Source organism: Arachis stenosperma, chromosome 7 (assembly GCF_014773155.1).
Source record: "Arachis stenosperma cultivar V10309 chromosome 7, arast.V10309.gnm1.PFL2, whole genome shotgun sequence".
Lineage (NCBI taxonomy): Eukaryota > Viridiplantae > Streptophyta > Magnoliopsida > Fabales > Fabaceae > Arachis > Arachis stenosperma.
In genome coordinates this window covers 71763252-71781394 of record NC_080383.1, presented here as the reverse complement: position 1 = coordinate 71781394, position 18143 = coordinate 71763252, and the positions used below count along the sequence as shown (strand labels likewise).

Below are 18143 nucleotides of genomic sequence, written 5' to 3'. Positions count from 1 at the left end.
TTAACCAATCCATACAGTGCAATAGAGATGGATACCGAACAAAGAAGAATCCGGCAATCCAAAGGTCAAACATAGTCTCATTTGTATACTATAAAGCTCGCATCTATGTGAAACTTGACAAAGAGCTTGGACAATGGAGACTGTCGAAGGTAGAATTAGCTCACATGTACCGGTGTGATCCCAGTTTGTCATGGATGTTTAAGAAAAATAGGAAACTCTCCATGCACGTTAAGGATGTCATTGAGTGCAACGACCAGGCTGGTATACAACCTTCGAAGACTTTTCAGGCGCTTGCTAATGAAGCTGGTGGTCATTCTAATATGAAATTTCTGGAGAAGGATGTTAGAAATTATATATCTGGTAAACTCCGAATCCATGGAGATGATACTGATGCGCAAGAGATGCTGGACTATTTTACGAGGATGAAAGAGCAGAACTCAAATTTCTTTTATGATATTTATGTCTATAGTGACAATAGTCTCAAGCATGTATTTTGGGTGGATGCTCAATTAAGAGCTGCTTACGAGTACTTTGGTGACGTGGTGTCATTTGACACCACATACAAGTTCAACAAGTAACTTATTTTTCTTGGTTTATTTTTTTAAGGATTCATTAACTTACAAGCTCACTGATTGTCCTATGTGTTGGTGTTTTTTATAGGTTTGAGATGCCAGTTGCAGCATTTATAGGCGTCAATCACCATAGAAGGTCATGTCTTTTCGAGTGTGCTCTATTGGGCAATGAAGATATTGAATCCTTTGAATGGCTCATGCAAACATTTGTAAAATCTATGGAAAAAACACCAGATGACATCTTAACTGACCAGTGCGGGGACATGACAGCAGCCATTCAAAATGTCATGCCAAACACCAGGCATAGATTGCGCATTTGGCACATCATGAAGAAGATACCACATAAACTTTGACGATTGAGCCGATATGAAGAAATTAGAGCTACAATGAACGAGATTATTTAGGAGTCTCGTTCGTGAGAATCATTTGAAAGTTCATGGTATGACTTCATTGAAGAGTACACCCTTCATGACAACAACTGGCTCAATGGTATGAATACACATTCAAAACTTGATTGGTCTGTTTATTTGTCGTTTTAATTGTTGACAAGATTTTGTGAAAGAAATGAACTTATGATAAATATCCTTTCATACAGGTTTAGTGTCACAACATATGTGAGTATTTTAATAGCAAATATGTGTTTCAAAATGCAGTATTTATCATATTCGCAATATATGGGTCCTTGTTTTTCTAGAGCACAAATTTTGGACTGACATGAGGAGTACATAATAGAGTGAAAGCATGCATACTTTCTTTGATAAGTACCTAACGTGTAGGAGCAGCTTAATTCAATATGTGTACCAATATGGCAATTGTCTTGAAGATAAGGAACAACAGGAGTTGGAATGCGATGCAGCAGACAATAGGGACCTGATCTCATGTGTATCAAACACTCCTATTGAGAAGCAGTTCTAATATGAGTACACCAACTTCATATTTTGCGATGTTCAAGCCGAATTTATCAAAAAGTGCGACTACAACCTGTCTCCAAGGGTAGTGAAGAACAACCAATACTTCTATAAAGTGACTCAATAGAAGATAGTAAAGGGGATGTCTGTTTATAGCGAGTATGAAGTTGTGTTTTGTCCTATTTTGCACCAGGTTAGGTGCAACTGCTTTAGGTTTGAATCATATGGTATCCTCTATTTCCATGTCCTATCGGTTTTATCCCATTGTAGGGTTGACAAGGTGAACTCGTCCTATATACTATCTCGGTGGAGCAAGAATGTTTATCGCAAGCACACCCATATTAGAAGTAGTTATGACTCACGGCGCTCTGATGAAAACATGAATATATTTAGGGGACTGTGTGTTGACTTCTACAATGTGGCTCAGGACTTTGTGCATGACAAGGAGGAGGCTGATATATTGCGTTCCGCTTTTGCGAGTGCTAAAATGGGACTTAGCGAACATTGGGCAAAACATTCAGAAAGCGTACGCATAAGTGAGTGTCCTGATCGATTAAATGCTCTGCGGAGTCCTCCTCATGTGGCACCTAGGGGGCATCCAAGCTTCAAGAGACTCGAGGCGGATATGGACTGGAAAATTAAGAAGGCTACTAAGAAATGTCGAGCTAGTAGTAAACATTCAAAGGTTAGTTATGACGGCCATGGTTTACACAATTATCTTTCTCTGTTTATATTTTTCAAGTGTTTAGCCTGTTGAATTTAAGATATTTTCATATGTACAGGAAGTTGCAGCTATTGAAGGAGACAAACATTTAAATAAGGCCACCAAGAGACGCATTACTGCTAGTAAACACCCTAAGGTTTATTTTAGTGTTTATTTCTGGAGAGTGTGTTATAAGTTTTGTATTCTGTAATTTAAATATCGTTCATGTATGGATGCAGGATTTTGTTCCTATTGAAGAAGATTGTTTTACCGACAACACCTTTTCTTGTATCTCTGATCATTTTCATCATGCCACAAATACGCAAATGAATTCCCTAAGCTCAGTTGGATTTACAACATTGTTGAATTCATTCCAGAACCCTTTTATTCATGTAAGATTTTTTCCTCAGAGAATTTTTTATTTATATATTAAGTTGTATTCATTCATTCTTTGTTAATATTAGTTTGTTGTATTTGTTTGTAGGCGCATTCTTATAGGAATAATGACTATAGGAAACACATGCAATAGCAGCTCCGGCATTTACATATTCTAAATCCCAATTTCATATTGGAGTGCATCCTGATTTTTATTTTCTATTTGTTGACAATTTTATTTGTACATATAAATTTTGGATGTGTTCTATTTCTTTTTTGTAGAGCTAAAATATTCTTTTTGATGTGTCGTAAAAAGCTAGAGTATGTTACTCATTTTTTAAATAGCAATTTGTTTAATTAACATAGAGAACCTTACTTGTGTTATATTACTTAATAGTTGTAAAGGCTAGGTTCATTGGTTCAAATGAATGAGTTTTAGATGTATGCAGGAACCATTTTTCAAGATGGAATATTATTTTCGATGTGTTGCAAGTCAATCTAGTTAGCGTTTGGAAAAAATTTTACTTGCTATAACCAAGTGTAATTTATGCACAATGAATGAATAATTAACAAAAAGATAAACATAGCAAAATATTTAAGGTTAATTGAGTATCCTAACAACATAAAAAATAAAGAGAGACATCCTAGATTAAAGAACAAAATATGTCTATTTTGATAATTAATTATATTTGAATGAAACTGCAAAAATTCTTTCTCTCTCAATTAAATGACTAATAAATTGTGGAACTAAAAAAGTCACGTAAAAAGTCCTTTAGATGACAGTAGGTCTCAAGGTTTTTTCTTATATATAATTTTCAAGAATCAAATATGAGTAAAAAAATAAAATAAGTAAATTGAATTGTACCAGTATTAAATTGAATCCAGTTTAGTTTTATACTCATCTCAAATTTCGTAAATTGAATTCTACCCATTTTAGTTTTCAAACATCTAGTATATTATGAACACAACTTTTTACGGTGTTGAAGTACATACATACTACTCAAATTCTGTACACAATTTCTTATATTATGCAAGAGATGAAGAAGAAAAATTATTTTGGATGTGTTGAAAATCAATCTAGTTGGCATTTGCAAAAAATTTTACCTACTATAACCAAGTATAATTTATGCACAAGGAATGAATAATTAAGAAAAAGATAAATATAGCAAAATAAATATGGCTAATTGAGTACAACATGAAAAATAAAGAGATGACATCCTAGATTAAAGAGCAAAAATTATGTCCATTTTGATAGCTAATTATATTTGAACAGTGTTATATTTTCTTGTTTCTCCTATTGGCCCTCCTGTATACTACCTCTTCTGCTCTTTTTGTTAGCTCAACAGTGTTTGACACATGATGAGCGGATATTTTATACGCTTTTTGGCATCATTTTCATATAGTTTTTAGCAAGTTTTATTTAAATTTTATTAAGTTTTCATAGGTTTTAGTGTTAAATTCATATTTTTGGATTCTACTATGAGTTTTTGTGTTTTTGTGCAATTTCAGGTATTTTCTGGCTGAAATTGAGGAGTTAGAGCAAAAGTTTGATTCAAAGACAGAGAAAGCACTACAGATGCTGTTTGCATCTGACCTCCTTGCACTCAAAAGAGCTTTTTTGGAGCTACAGAAGTCCAAATAGAGCGTTCTTAACGCCTATGGAAAGCTGACTTCCAGAGCTTTCGAGCAATGTATAATACTCCATACTTTGCTTCAAAATAAAGTGGCGGACATAGACAGTGGTGTAGTGTATGATAGTTGGGTGTGTTTGAAGCATTGACGAAGAGGAATGCGGCATTGTGGATGAGCGCCAAGGAGGAAGCCAGCCTCGAGGATGAGCGCCAAGGAGGAGGGTGGCGTGGATGAACGACGGCAGAGCATGACTTCTTTGGGTTTTCGATGCGCGCCTCTAAGTTTTAGAATGTGACTTCTCTTATTCCTTCAGAATTTTGTATAGGCTTAGTTAATAATTAAATGATTTAAGATTTATTTTAGAATTTTAAAATCTGAAATTTTGAATTTTAATTAATTTATTTGTATGTGTATTTAAATTGTAATATATTAATAATTAAATATATTAAATCTGAAACAGAAATTTAAAATTTAAACTTTAAATTTCTATTTCATTTAGTTTGTATTTTAAATATGTATTTAATTTTAAAAAAACACTAAATCTATTCATAATTTTTAGATGTGTTTGTTTTATTTTTTTAAATTATTGTAATAAAAGGTTGAATATTGTACCATATTTAAAGGATACCTACTTGAATTGATCTCAAAAGTCAAAACACAACAACAATAGCTAGCACTACAACACCACATAAGATGAAATGAATCTCTTAATTAAACAAGACACAAAACTATCATCTTCAAAGTGCATGAATGAATTTAAATTTGTCTTCCCACATAAATAAGAGCTAACCTGACAGCTACCTTGACCGTGGTAAATAAAGTATGAGGACTGCGATCATTAAACTCCTCCCACCAATCATCATTTTCCATGAGACCTTATCTCTCTTTGGCATATTATTGAACAGCTTCGACGATTCCCATTTCAAACCACATCTAACATGCGTATACAACACCCTATTCATCATATACAAATCAAACTCAAACCCACTACTAATCATAAAATTAAACACCTTTTTAACCCCTCTGATGTATCTCAAACCAACACAAACATTCGTCAAAACATCATAAGTACTAGAACCAGCATATCTACCACCACATTCAAGCTCCAAAATCTCAAACAACTCAATTGCATACCTATACCTATTTCACAGAACAAGCTTTCCTATCTCACTACACAGCCCAGCTTTCCTCATCTGGGTATCCTCCAAAACAAGTTCTACCTTCTCATCGTACCAATTCACTAGGAAAAAAAATTACTTTTAGTGGCCATTTATTTTGCTTTTAGCAGCAATAAAAGTAGTCGTCAATACATTTACCGGCAATTAGGCATTAGCCATCTTATGCTTTGTCACTAAAAGGTTTTAGCGACAATTATAACATTTGCCGGTAAATACCTTTTTAATGGCCGCAAAAAATATATAATTTTTAGCGGCCATTTTCTTAGCAATTTATATGCATATGAACACCAAAAAATAATTCTAAGATTGCAATGTTATTCACTTTTAGTGGCTATTACTATTACCGCTAAAACCTATTTTATCAGCAATTTATATAGTCACTGAAAATAATTCTAAAATTGTAATGTTATTCACTTTTAGTTGTCATTACTATTGCTGTTAAAATCTTAAGACTTTTTTAATTATACTCATTCTTTTAGAAATAACAACCTATTTTTTAATTTTAAATTATTTTTACCAATAATAATTATTATTGTACATAATATAAATATACTAAAATTAATTACTATAAAATAAAATATTTATACACAAATTTTTCTTGAAAAGTAATAACATATAATACAAATTTAAACAACACAAATACTACAAGTCTATGTTGAGAAGAAACAACATGCTTCACTGGATAACCGGTACAACAACTTAATTACTCAAATGAATATCATGCTAAGGTTGATGAGCTTGTGAAGAAGGTAGCATTATTGGAATAAGAAAAACATGACCTTTCTGAGCAACTTGCTACATTGACCTGTGTCTCTTCTGAGAGTGATGAACTGGTGGTTAAAAAGAAAAAGGATAGTTCAATGCAGGATCTTGAGCTTAAGGCCAGGTTGTTGAGTTGAGGAGGGTCAATATGGAGCTGCAGATGCAGAAGAGAAGTCTCATTACAGGTTCTCTTCTCTTGAATATCAGTTGTCTTGTCTTGCCAAATCTTTAAAGGTAACCATCCTCTATTTTGGATGATTTATGTTGCACAAATATGAGATGCATACATAGAGACAACACACACACACAAGTAAAAATGAAGTATTTGTGTTTCATAGTGGATAATTCATTTTTTAGCATTTTGAATGAATTTAATAATAATTCATCATTTATCATCTATGATTTAATTCAATTCTAATTGACAACTAAGGATAGAGAATATTAAATGAGGTTGAGGAGCTTGCATACCTGAGGTGGGTGAATTCATGTTTAAGAAATGAATTGAAGAACACATATTCACCAATGGATTTTGATAAGCCAGCTAGCCCCTAACCAGTTGTGAATAGTAGTAGTGGAGATTTTGTTAATTCCTTTTCTGATCAAAGCAATAGGTACCTAAACTGTGATCGTAGTGGAATTAGGTTTAATTTGATGAAAAAGCTAAAAAAGTGATTTATAACTAGTGATAATTTGTCACAAGTGGAATATCCAGATAGTATTATTGAGAAGAATTGGATAAAATTTGAGGTAGCAAGAGGTCCCCAAAGATGACACTCTATTAGCGGATTGAATTGTTCAGAGAAAGAGGTAGTCTTGAGTAAGAGAAGATAATCGAATTGTTTTGTATGTACCAAAGAAATGGAGAAAGAATCATAAAGAAAAAAAGGCAAAAATTGTCAAATTCCAATGAGAAACACTATAAGAATAATTTTGAAGGCTGAAAGTTACATACCTCTGCAACCATGTCACTGTAATCTTCACGCTGATTACATGTCCTCTCTTCTTTCCTTGCTTCTTCATACCTGTATAGTTCCAACATAAGTAATAAATCATACTTTTCCACTTTGGAAAAACAAAGTTAACATAGCCAACAAAATTAAGACACCAAAAAATAAATTAGAAAAAAAATTTGTAGATAAGACATTACCCAGCGATTCCAGCTCTTCTGGGAGTAAGGTGACATCTACTTTGTCCGACTCCTAACCCTTGAGCAAATCATCCTGAAAGTTTAGAAGGCAAAAAGAATGAAAAACACTGCTCTTCCACTATTATATAACTAAAAGAATTTAAACTTCATGTGCAAGTGTGCTTGTCACATAAAATCATATATCATTGGGGATGATGCATCTGGTGAAACTTGGCACATGGTCTTCAGCAGATAAAACTAGTAAATAAAGGACTACATTGTACTATCAAATAAAACCAGCAGATACAAACATATTTAGTATATTAAATTTTTCGTGTTTCTAAAGCAACAAATGCTTTATTTTGCCTATGCTTACTAGCTAAGTATAGTTGATAATTCTTAAAATATCCACAAAGATAGAATTAAGCATTTCCATTTAGTTGGAATAAAATTGGACAGCATCATAGACTTTGAGCATATACATACAATATATTTACATCGTCATTTTCACTGTCTAGGCATCGGATTTAATTTTAATTTGTTTTTGTGGCTCACTTACCTTATAATCATCGTGCTTCTCGAAGAACATTTTTCATAAAAACGAACAAAATGGAGCAATTCCAGTCCCAATTGCCAACTGCATAGAAAAAATTTGCATAATCAACTATGAAACTCAAAACAACAGCAAGGATGTGTAAATAAAGGGATCATCAAGCACTGCATTTTTGAATTAAAATAATGATGTACCATGATGATAGTAGCATTGGGATCTTTTGGCTTAAACATTTCTTTTCCCATAGGTCCAGTAATCTTTACTTTAGCTCCTGGTTTCAAGTCACCTGAATAAATAACAACATAAGTTCTAAAAAGAAAGGCTAAAATTTAAACCTGAATTTCATTAAGAACACATATAGAAACATTAAAAACTCAAACTATTGATCCTTACACAGGAAATTTGAGCAGACTTCCTTGACAAGTTCTCCATTTTCATTTGTATACACAAGACATTTCACACTACAACATTTTGGGTCTATGGTCACAGTTTTTTGGGTCACGGTTTTTTTGGAAAGGGTGACCATAAAGTACCTATGGTCACGGTTTTTTAAAAAAAAGTGGCCTAAAAGAATATATGGTCACGGTTTTGAGGGGAGACCTAAAGGGGTCTATGGTCACGGTTTTTCAAAAAAGGATGACCTAAAAGGGTCTATGGTCACGGTTTTGGGAGGTGGCCTCAAGGGGTCTATGGTCACGGTTTTAGGAGGTGGCCTAAAAGGGTCTATGGTCACGATTTTGGGAGTAACCTAAAGGGGTCTATGGTCACGGTTTTTTATAGTGACCAAAAAGGGGCTATGGTCACGGTTTTTCAAAAAAGAGTGACCTAAAAGGGTCTATGGTCACGGTTTTAGGGGGTAACCTAAAGGGGTCTATGGTCATAGTTTTGGGGGGCCTAAAAGGGTCTATGATCACGGTTTTAGGGGGTGGCCTAAAGGTGTCTATGGTCACGGTTTTTTATAGTAACCAAAAAGGGGTTATGGTCACGGTTTTTAAAAAGGGTTACCTAAAAGTGTCTATGGTCATAGTTTTGGGGGGTGACCTAAAGGGGCCTATGGTCACGGTTTTGGGGGTGGCCTAAAAGTGTCTATGGTCACGGTTTTGGGGGTGACCTAAAGGTGTCTATGGTCATGGTTTTTTACAGTGACCAAAAAGGGTCTATAGTCACGATTTTTCAGAAGGATGGCCTAAAAAGGTCTATGGTCACGGTTTTAGGGGTGACCTAAAGGTGTCTATGGTCACGGTTTTTTACAGTGATAAAAAAAGATCTATGGTTACGGTTTTTCAGAAGTGTGGCTTAAAATGGTTTATGGTTACGGTTTTGGGGGTGACCTAAAGTGGTCTATGGTCACAGTTTTAATCACTTGAGTTTTAATTAATTAAGATTTTTATGTATTTTTTATTATTTTAAATATTTTTTCTTTTTAAAATTAAAAAATTTTAATAATTAAAAACTAATAATAATTTTATATAATTTACTTTAAATATTAAAATTTTAAATCTAATTTTATAAATATAAAATTAGGTTGAATACTATTGATAATTTTAAATTAAAAAATGATTTAAAACTTATTAAAATAATTGTAGAATATTAAAATGAAAGATTCATCATATCATAATTAATTTAAATTATTTGAGTGGTTAATTTTGTTCGTTTATTTAAATGCGTAGGATAAATTAATTCTTGGTATGTTGGATAAAATAATTCTGTAAAAAATAAAAGTAAAAGGCTCATTATTACAAAATTTGTAATTTATATAATATATCAATTTTATTATCTTAATTTAAAAAAATTAAACACTCATTTTCTAAACCTACTCGTAACACGGTGAACAAGAACTGAAGGAAATTGAAATCCCCCCTGGCCTTCTTTCTTTCCCCAATTCATAACCCTAGCCCCCCATTGCTGCCGCCGTCCCAAGCTCCTCAGCACGGTCTCTTCTTTCTCTTCCCTGTTTTGCAAAATCCAGAAAGCTCAGCACATCATCTTCATCTACGGCGTCTCCTTCGGTGTCTCAGATCTTGGTGCTGCTTGGTACGTCGTTTCCCTTTTCCGTTTTAGATTTTCTTAATTTATTTTTCGTAACCATATGGTATGTTTCTTTCTAGGTTTTATTCCTTTTTCGTCTTCAATTTTAAGGTTTATGGGGTTTTGCATTGCAAAAACTTTGAATTCATGCTCAATGAAATTTTGGTATTATAGTCACTGATATTGTTGATAATTTCTGTTGATGGTTAGATTTTTTTTAACATTTATTTAATTTTTAGTAAACCATATTGAGTCTTCTATCAAATTGTGTATTATAATATTCTGCCAACCAGAGTGCTTAATAAAGTGTTAAATCAATAAGGTGGTTTTTGTGTATTTGAATAAGGTTATTCTTCAATTGAATGTGTATTAGTGTGCCAAAGGTTGATTAATTTTGAGATATGGATTTGGCTGTAGGTAAAAGTGAATTTCAAAATCTTGTTTGAAGGGAGTTTTCTTATTTAAATAGTCAGATCATAGAAGTGAAGAATAAGTAGAACTATGGTCATGGTATTATACTGATTTTAACTTAACAGTTTTGTGGAATTGTTGCTTACTTGCCTTAATGTGACCATAACTAGTATGTTGTTATTATGTTTCTTCAACTACTAAGCCTAACACTTAACAAACTAATGATTTATAAGGATTGTGGTCTTTAATTTTCTTTCTTATGTACAGAAAGGGATATAAATTTCTGCTTTCAATTGTTCATGTCGTAGTATTATGGTTCGACTCCTTCTATCTGTTGTTTATATTTATGTGAAGTTTTTATTTGTTTTATTGAGTTTTAGCCATAGTAGAAAAGTACACTCTAATAGATAGTTTACACAAAATAAATAAAGTAATAATAAAATGTTGATTGGTGACTTATTAAGTTGTTGTTTTGTTATGGACTTATGGCACTGAGTGTTTTGAATTTTGAATTTGTGATAAGTGATTCGTGATTTGTGATTAGTGATTTTGTTATGCTGCTGGTTTGAATTAATTTAGGGGTGATTATTTGTTATGCTACTGTATAGAAAATTTTTTAAATCATGTATAGAAAATTCTTGTTCACAGGTCTATTTCATGAGTCTATACGACTATACCTCCACAAAGTGACGATGTTTTTGGTTTCTGAAGTCTAATCTGTCCCTTTGAGCTCGTCAGTTTTGTAACATTGACTCGGTAATTTAAAGCTCAACCTTATTCCCCATTATTACACTGCATTATTAGTTAGCACTTAGCACTGTTACTCTATATTATGTATATATTAAGATCATGGAACACTAATGGGAATTATTCTGCCTATTTTAGATGCAAACCCATGTTAATAAAAAAAGTTAACTTAATAAGTGCAAAAAAAAATGTACATTAATATAGGAACTTAAAATTGGGCATTATTTGGTATTCCCTTTCTGAACTTGATTATTTTGACTTTATTTTGTGTACAGGATAATTTTTTCGTACTGGTAAAGACAACAAAAATTGAGTAGTTGCTCGGCACCGTTTATAACAACTTCATATGGCATCTCTAAATGAAGGAACTAAGCAGTAAGTTTATCTCATAATTGCCATATATAATAATTTGATAGCACATTTAACTAGCGTAGTAAGCGGATATATGGTAGCTAGATTGTCACTATAATTGACCTATTAGATCATGTTTAGTAAGTTCAGATATTTGCATTCTTAGGTTTAATCATGTTTTGTCAAAAGATTGGATGGATTTACCAAGATTTGAGAACGAGTAATTGGAAAACCGGTTGGAAAAAAAATCCAATGTCCATGTGCAAAGTGTAGAAACACTTATTGGTGTGAACGAGAAGACGTATATGAGCATCTTATTTGCTATGGGTTTGTCGAAGGTTATAAACGATGGATTAATCATGGGGAATCAGTAATCCCAACAGTTGTAGATAGTGACATGGATGATCGAGGGGGCGTTGATGATATTGATGGGTTGCTGCGTGATGCATTCGGAAATATGACAAATCTTGAAGAGGAAAACAACGGGTTGAATGAAGATGCGAAGAGATTTTATAAGCTGGTAGATGAAGCAGGTCTAGAATTATATCCGAATTGTACTATTGGATTTTCGAGACTATCATTTATCATTCGTCTTTACCACTTGAAGTGTCTGCATGGTTGGAGTAACACATCTTTTACCTCCCTCTTGGAGTTATTGAAAGAAGCTATAACTGATTTGAACATTCCCACTTCTTCTAATAAAGCTAAGAATATGGTTAAAGACTTGGGTCTTGACTATGAAAATATTGATGCATGTCCTAATGACTACATGCTGTATTGGAATGAGTACATAAATGACTCAGTTTTCCATATCTGTAGAGAGTCTCGATATAATCAGACTCCTACTATGGAAGGCAACGAAGATGACTTTGCGCTTCCGAATAAAGTTCATAAGGTTGCTGTAAAGACCTTAAGATACTTTTCTTTAATACCAAGGCTTAAAAGGCTTTTTATGTGCCCAAACACAGCAGAGGCATTGAGGTGGCATGATAAGCAGCGTTTGAAAGACGGTTGCATAAGGCACCTTGCTGATGGCCAAGCATGGAAGAACTTGGACACTCGGTACCTAAACTTTTCAAAAGAACTTCACAACTTGAGCCTTGGTTTTGCAAGTGATGGTTTTAATCCTTTTCGAACTATGAACGTGTCATATAGCACATGGCCAGTTGTCTTAATGGTGTACAATTTCCCCTCTTGGATGTCCATGAAGTCAGAATACTGCATGCTCTCTTTACTCATACCTGGACCTTGTTCACTAGGAAATAATACTGATATTTTTTTACAACCATTGATGGAAGAGCTGAAGGAGCTATGGGTGTCAGGAATAGATACATATGATTCTTTTAAGGGAGAAACCTTTCAAATGCATGATGCACTTCTTTGGACAATCAATGATTTTCCTGCGTATGCGATGTTGTCCGGTTGGAGTACGAAAGGGAAGCTAGCTTGCCCTTGTTGTAACCATGATACTTCTTTTTGTTACTTGAAACATAGCCAAAAGGCAGTTTACATGGACCATAGGAGATTTTTGCCAGTTGATCATGCATGGAGGTCTAACAAGAGATCTTTTAATGGAAAAACAGAATTCAGGGATCCACCACGAATGTTAACAGGTGAAGAGGTTCTAGATATGCTAAAGTCAATAGATAATGCCCTTGGGAAGACGCAAAGCAAAAGTAATGGCCAATAGAAAAAAAGATCAATATTTTTTGAGTTACCATATTGGCAGCATTGTATGCTCATGCACAACCTTGATGTAATGCATATCGAAAAAAAACATAGTCGACAGTATAATTGGTACCTTATTGGATATTCCTGGAAAGACAAAAGATCATGCAAAGGCTCGTTATGATCTTAAAGAGATGGGCATTCGAAAGAATCTTCACCCAATAAATACAAAGGATGGCAAAAGAATTAAACTTGCTAGAGCATGCTTCTCCATGACCAAAGGCGAGAAATCCATTTTTTGCGGTGTTTTGAAGAAAACAAAATTGCTTGATGGAAGTGCTTCAAACATTTCTCGTTGTGTACAACAAGAAGAGAGAAAGCTTTATGGTTACAAGACTCATGATGCTCACTTCATGTTGCATTACCTGTTGCAAATACCAATCAAGAGCATTCTTCCAGATCATGTTGCTGTTCCTCTAGTTCGCTTGTGTTCCTTTTTTCGTCGGCTATGTCAAAAGGAAATCTCTTTAGAAGAGATTAATGGTTTAGAGTCAGAGATTGTAGAGACTTTGTGCTAGTTGGAGAGGATTTTTCCCCTACCTTTTTTGATATAATGGTTCATTTGCCTATTCATTTAGCTAATGAATTAAGGTTAGTTGGTCCCATCCAGTTTCGATGGATGTATCCGATTGAGAGATACATGTTGATGAGCGGATAATTTATACGCTTTTTGGCATTGTTTTTAGTATGTTTTTAGTATGATTTAGTTAGTTTTTAGTATATTTTTATTAGTTTTTAGTTAAAATTCACTTTTCTGGACTTTACTATGAGTTTGTGTGTTTTTTTGTGATTTCAGGTATTTTCTGGCTGAAATTGAGGGATCTGAGCAAAAATCTGATCCAGAGACTCAAAAGGACTGCAGATGCTGTTGGATTCTGACCTCCCTGCACTCGAAGTGGATTTTCTGGAGCTAAAGAAGCCCAATTAGCGCGCTCTCAACGGCGTTGAAAAGTAGACATCCTGGGCTTTCCAGCAATATATGATAGTCCATACTTTGCCCAAGATTTGATGGCCCAAACCGGCGTTCAAAGTCACCCTCAGAAATTCCAGCGTTAAACGCCGGAACTGGCACCTAAATGGGAGTTAAACGCCGGAACTGGCACCAAAGCTAGCGTTTAACTCCAAGAAGAGTCTCTACACGAAAATGCTTCATTGCTCAGCCCAAGCACACACCAAGTGGGCCCGGAAGTGGATTTTTATGTCATTTACTCATCTTTGTACACCTTAGGCTACTAGTTTTCTATAAGTAGGACCTTTTACTATTGTATTTTCATCTTGGTTCTTCTGGTTCCCTCTCTGGGGCCGAAACCAATGATCACTTTTGTTCTTATGTATTTTCAACGGTGGAGTTTCTACACACCATAGATTAAGGTGTGGAGCTCTGCTGTACCTCAAGTATTAATGCAATTACTATTGTTCTTCTATTCAAATCCGCTTGTTCTTTGTCCAAGATATCACTTGTTCTTCAACTTGATGAATGTGATGATCCGTGACACTCATCATCATTCTCACTCATGAACAAGGTGACTGACAACCACTTCTGTTCTACAAGCAATCAAAGGCTCTAGTGTTTATCTCTTGGATTCCTGATACACGATGCATGGTTGATCGCCTGACAACCGAGTGCTCGCCTGACAAACGAGCCAGCCATTCCGTGAGATCAGAGTCTTCGTGGTATAGGCGAGAACTGATGGCAGCATTCAAGAGAATCCGGAAGGTCTAACCTTGTCTGTGCTATTCTGAGTAGGATTCAATGATTGAATGACTGTGACGTGCTTCAAACTCCTAGCAGGCGGGGCGTTAGTGACAGACGCAAAAGGATCGATGGATTTTATTCTGGCCTGACCGAGAACCGACAGCTGATTACCCATGCTGTGACAGAGCATAGGCGACATTTTCACTGAGAGGATGGGAGGTAGCCACTGACAACGGTGAAACCCTACATGAGCTTGCCATGGAAAGGAGTAAGAAGGATTGGATGAAGACAGTAGGAAAGCAGAGAGACGGAAGGGAAGGCATCTTCATGCGCTTATCTGAAGCTCTCACCAATGATATACATAAGTATCTCTATCTTTATCTTTATGCTTTATTCGTTTATCACTATACCCATTTGAGTCTGCCTGACTGAGATTTACAAGGTGACCATAGCTTGCTTCATAGCAACAATCTCCGTGGGATCGACCCTTACTCGCGTAAGGTATTACTTGGACGACCCAGTGCACTTGCTGGTTAGTTGTGCGAAGTTGTGTTTATGCCATGGTATTGAGTACCAAGTTTTTGGATTCATTACCAGGGGATTGTTTTATGTAAAAGTAGTGATCACAATTTCGTGCACCAAGTTTTTGGCGCCGTTGCCGGGGATTGTTTGTGTATGGACAACTGACGGTTCATCTTGTTGCTTAGATTAGGTATTTTTCTTCAGAGTTTTTAAGAATGAATTCTAGTGTTTCAAGGTGATGTTCTTATGATCACCAAAGCTGATTGATCTTCATCAATTTAGCTCTTGAATGCAATGTTCTGCTGAAGCTTGGCTAGCTATGTCTAATTCCTTTAGACTAAAGCTTTAGACTAATATTGCATGATTCCTGGAATTCTCATTAAGAATTTTGATACCTTTATTTTCTTTTCATATAATTTTCGAAAAAAAGCACAAAAAAAAAATTTTCAAAATCATAAAAACCAAAAATATTTTATGTTTCTTGTTTGAGTCTAGTGTCTCATCTTAAGTTTGGTGTCAATTGCATGCATTCATTCATGTGTCTTAAGGATCTTCAAGTAATTCTTGATGATTTCCTTGTTTTGATCTTTGAATTCTATTGACTTGAGTGTTTTGTTGTGCATTCTCATTTTGTTAGTGTCAATAATATACAAACTGCTAAGTTTGGTGTCTTGCATGCATTGTTATTTGATTTTAGTTGCATTTTGATTATTCCTCATTATTAAAAATCCAAAAATATTTTTAATTTGTGTCTTTTCAAGTCAATAATACAGAGAATTGAAGATTCAGAACATACAGCAGAGGAATTATACAGAAAAAGCTGGGCGTTCAAAACGCCCAGTGAAGAAGGACAGACTGGCGTTTAAACGCCAGCCAGGGTGCCTGGTTGGGCGTTTAACGCCCAAAAGGGTATAGTTTTGGGCGTTAAACACCAGAATGTGCACCATTCTGGGCGTTTAACGCCAGGATGGCACAAGGGGGAAGATTTTGTTTTTCAAATCAATTTTTTTTCAAGTTTTCAAAGTTTTTCAAAATCAAATCTTTTTCAAATCAAATCTTTTCAATCAAATCTTTTTCAAAATCAATTTCTTTCCTTTTTCAAAGATACTTGCTAACAATTAATGATTTGATTGAACATTTCAATTTTATTGCCTTTTCTGTTGAGAAAGGTTTAATGTTTGAATCATATCTTTTCTTGTTAGGCAAGTCATTAATTTTTAAAATCAAATCTTTTTAAAATGTTTTTCAAATCATATCTTCTCAATCACATCTTTTTAAAAAACCAATCATATCTTCTTAACCACATCTTTTTCAAAATAGTTTTCAATCAAATCTTTTTGATTTCTAATTTCAAAATCTTTTTCAAAAATCACTTGATCTCTTTCCCACTCTTAGTTTTCGAAAATTAACTAGTGTTTTTCAAAATGTTTTTAAAATCTTTTACCTAATTTTCGAAAATTACTTCCCTTCTTCTCACATCCCTCTATTTATGGACTAACACTATTCCTTAATGCAAAATTCGAACTCCATCTTCTTTGATAAGTTCGAATTTTCTACCTCTGTCTTCCATTTTTCTTTTCCTCTGACACCTCAAGGAATCTCTATACTGTGACATAGAGGATTCCATATTTTCTTGTTCTCTTCTCTTTCATATGAGCAGGAACAAAGACAAAGGCATTCTTGTTGAAGCTGACCCTGAACCTGAAAGGACCTTGAAGCGAAAGCTAAGAGAAGCTAAGGCACAACTCTCTGTTGAGGAACTGACCGAATTCTTCAAAGGAGAAGAACCCATGGCAGCCGAAAACAACAACAATGCCAACAATGCAAGGAAGGTGCTGGGTGACTTTACTGCACCTACTCCCGACTTCTATGGGAGAAGCATCTCTATCCCTGCCATTGGAGCAAACAACTTTGAGCTTAAGCCTCAATTAGTTTCTCTAATACAACAGAATTGCAAGTTCCATGGACTTCCATTGGAAGATCCTCATCAGTTTTTAGCTGAGTTCTTGCAAATCTGTGACACAGTCAAGACTAATGGGGTTGACCCTGAGGTCTACAGACTGATGCTATTCCCTTTTGTTGTAAGAGACAGAGCTAGGACATGGTTGGACTCACAACCTAAAGAAAGCCTGGACTTTTGGGAAAAGCTAGTCAATGCCTTCTTGGCAAAGTTCTTTCCACCTCAAAAATTGAGTAAGCTTAGAGTGGAAGTCCAAACCTTCAGACAGAAGGATGGAGAGTCCCTCTATGAAGCTTGGGAAAGATACAAACAATTAATCAGAAAATGTCCTTCTGACATGCTTTCTGAATGGAGCATCATAGGTATTTTCTATGATGGTCTATCTGAACTATCCAAGATGTCCTTGGATAGCTCTGCTGGAGGATCTCTTCATCTGAAGAAGACGCCTACAGAAGCTCAAGAGCTCATTGAAATGGTTGCAAATAACCAATTCATGTACACTTCTGAAAGGAATCCTGTGAACAATGGGATAAGCCAGAAGAAAGGAGTTCTTGAGATTGACACTCTGAATGCCATTTTGGCTCAGAACAAGATATTGACTCAACAAGTCAATTTGATTTCTCAAAGTCTGTCTGGAATGCAAAATGCACCAAGCAGTACTAAGGATGCTTCATCTAAGGAAGAAGCTTATGATCCTGAGAACCCTTCAATGGAAGAGGTGAATTACCTAGGAGAACCCTATGGAAACACCTATAATTCTTCATGGAGAACTCACCCAAATTTCTCATGGAAGACTCAAGAGAAACCTCAACAAGGTTTCAACAACAATAATGGTGGAAAAAACAGGTTTAGCAATGGCAAGCCTTTTCCATCATCTTCTCAGCAACAGAC

General features: G+C 34.8%; 1 protein-coding gene and 1 non-coding gene across 2 annotated transcripts; one reads left to right on the top strand and one right to left on the bottom strand.

Annotated features, from left to right (window-relative positions):
* Positions 1-11743: 11743 nt before the first annotated feature.
* On the top strand, positions 11744-13592 carry LOC130939908 (uncharacterized). Its single transcript, XM_057867975.1, has 2 exons — positions 11744-13022; positions 13129-13592. Exons 1-2 carry the CDS (start codon positions 11744-11746, stop codon positions 13590-13592), a joined length of 1743 nt encoding a protein of 580 aa, XP_057723958.1.
* Positions 13593-17487: 3895 nt separating this feature from the next.
* Positions 17488-17595, bottom strand: LOC130943095 (small nucleolar RNA R71). Its single transcript, XR_009071629.1, has one exon. It is a non-coding gene; the product is annotated as a small nucleolar RNA R71 (small nucleolar RNA).
* Between the last annotated feature and the right edge of the window lie 548 nt (positions 17596-18143).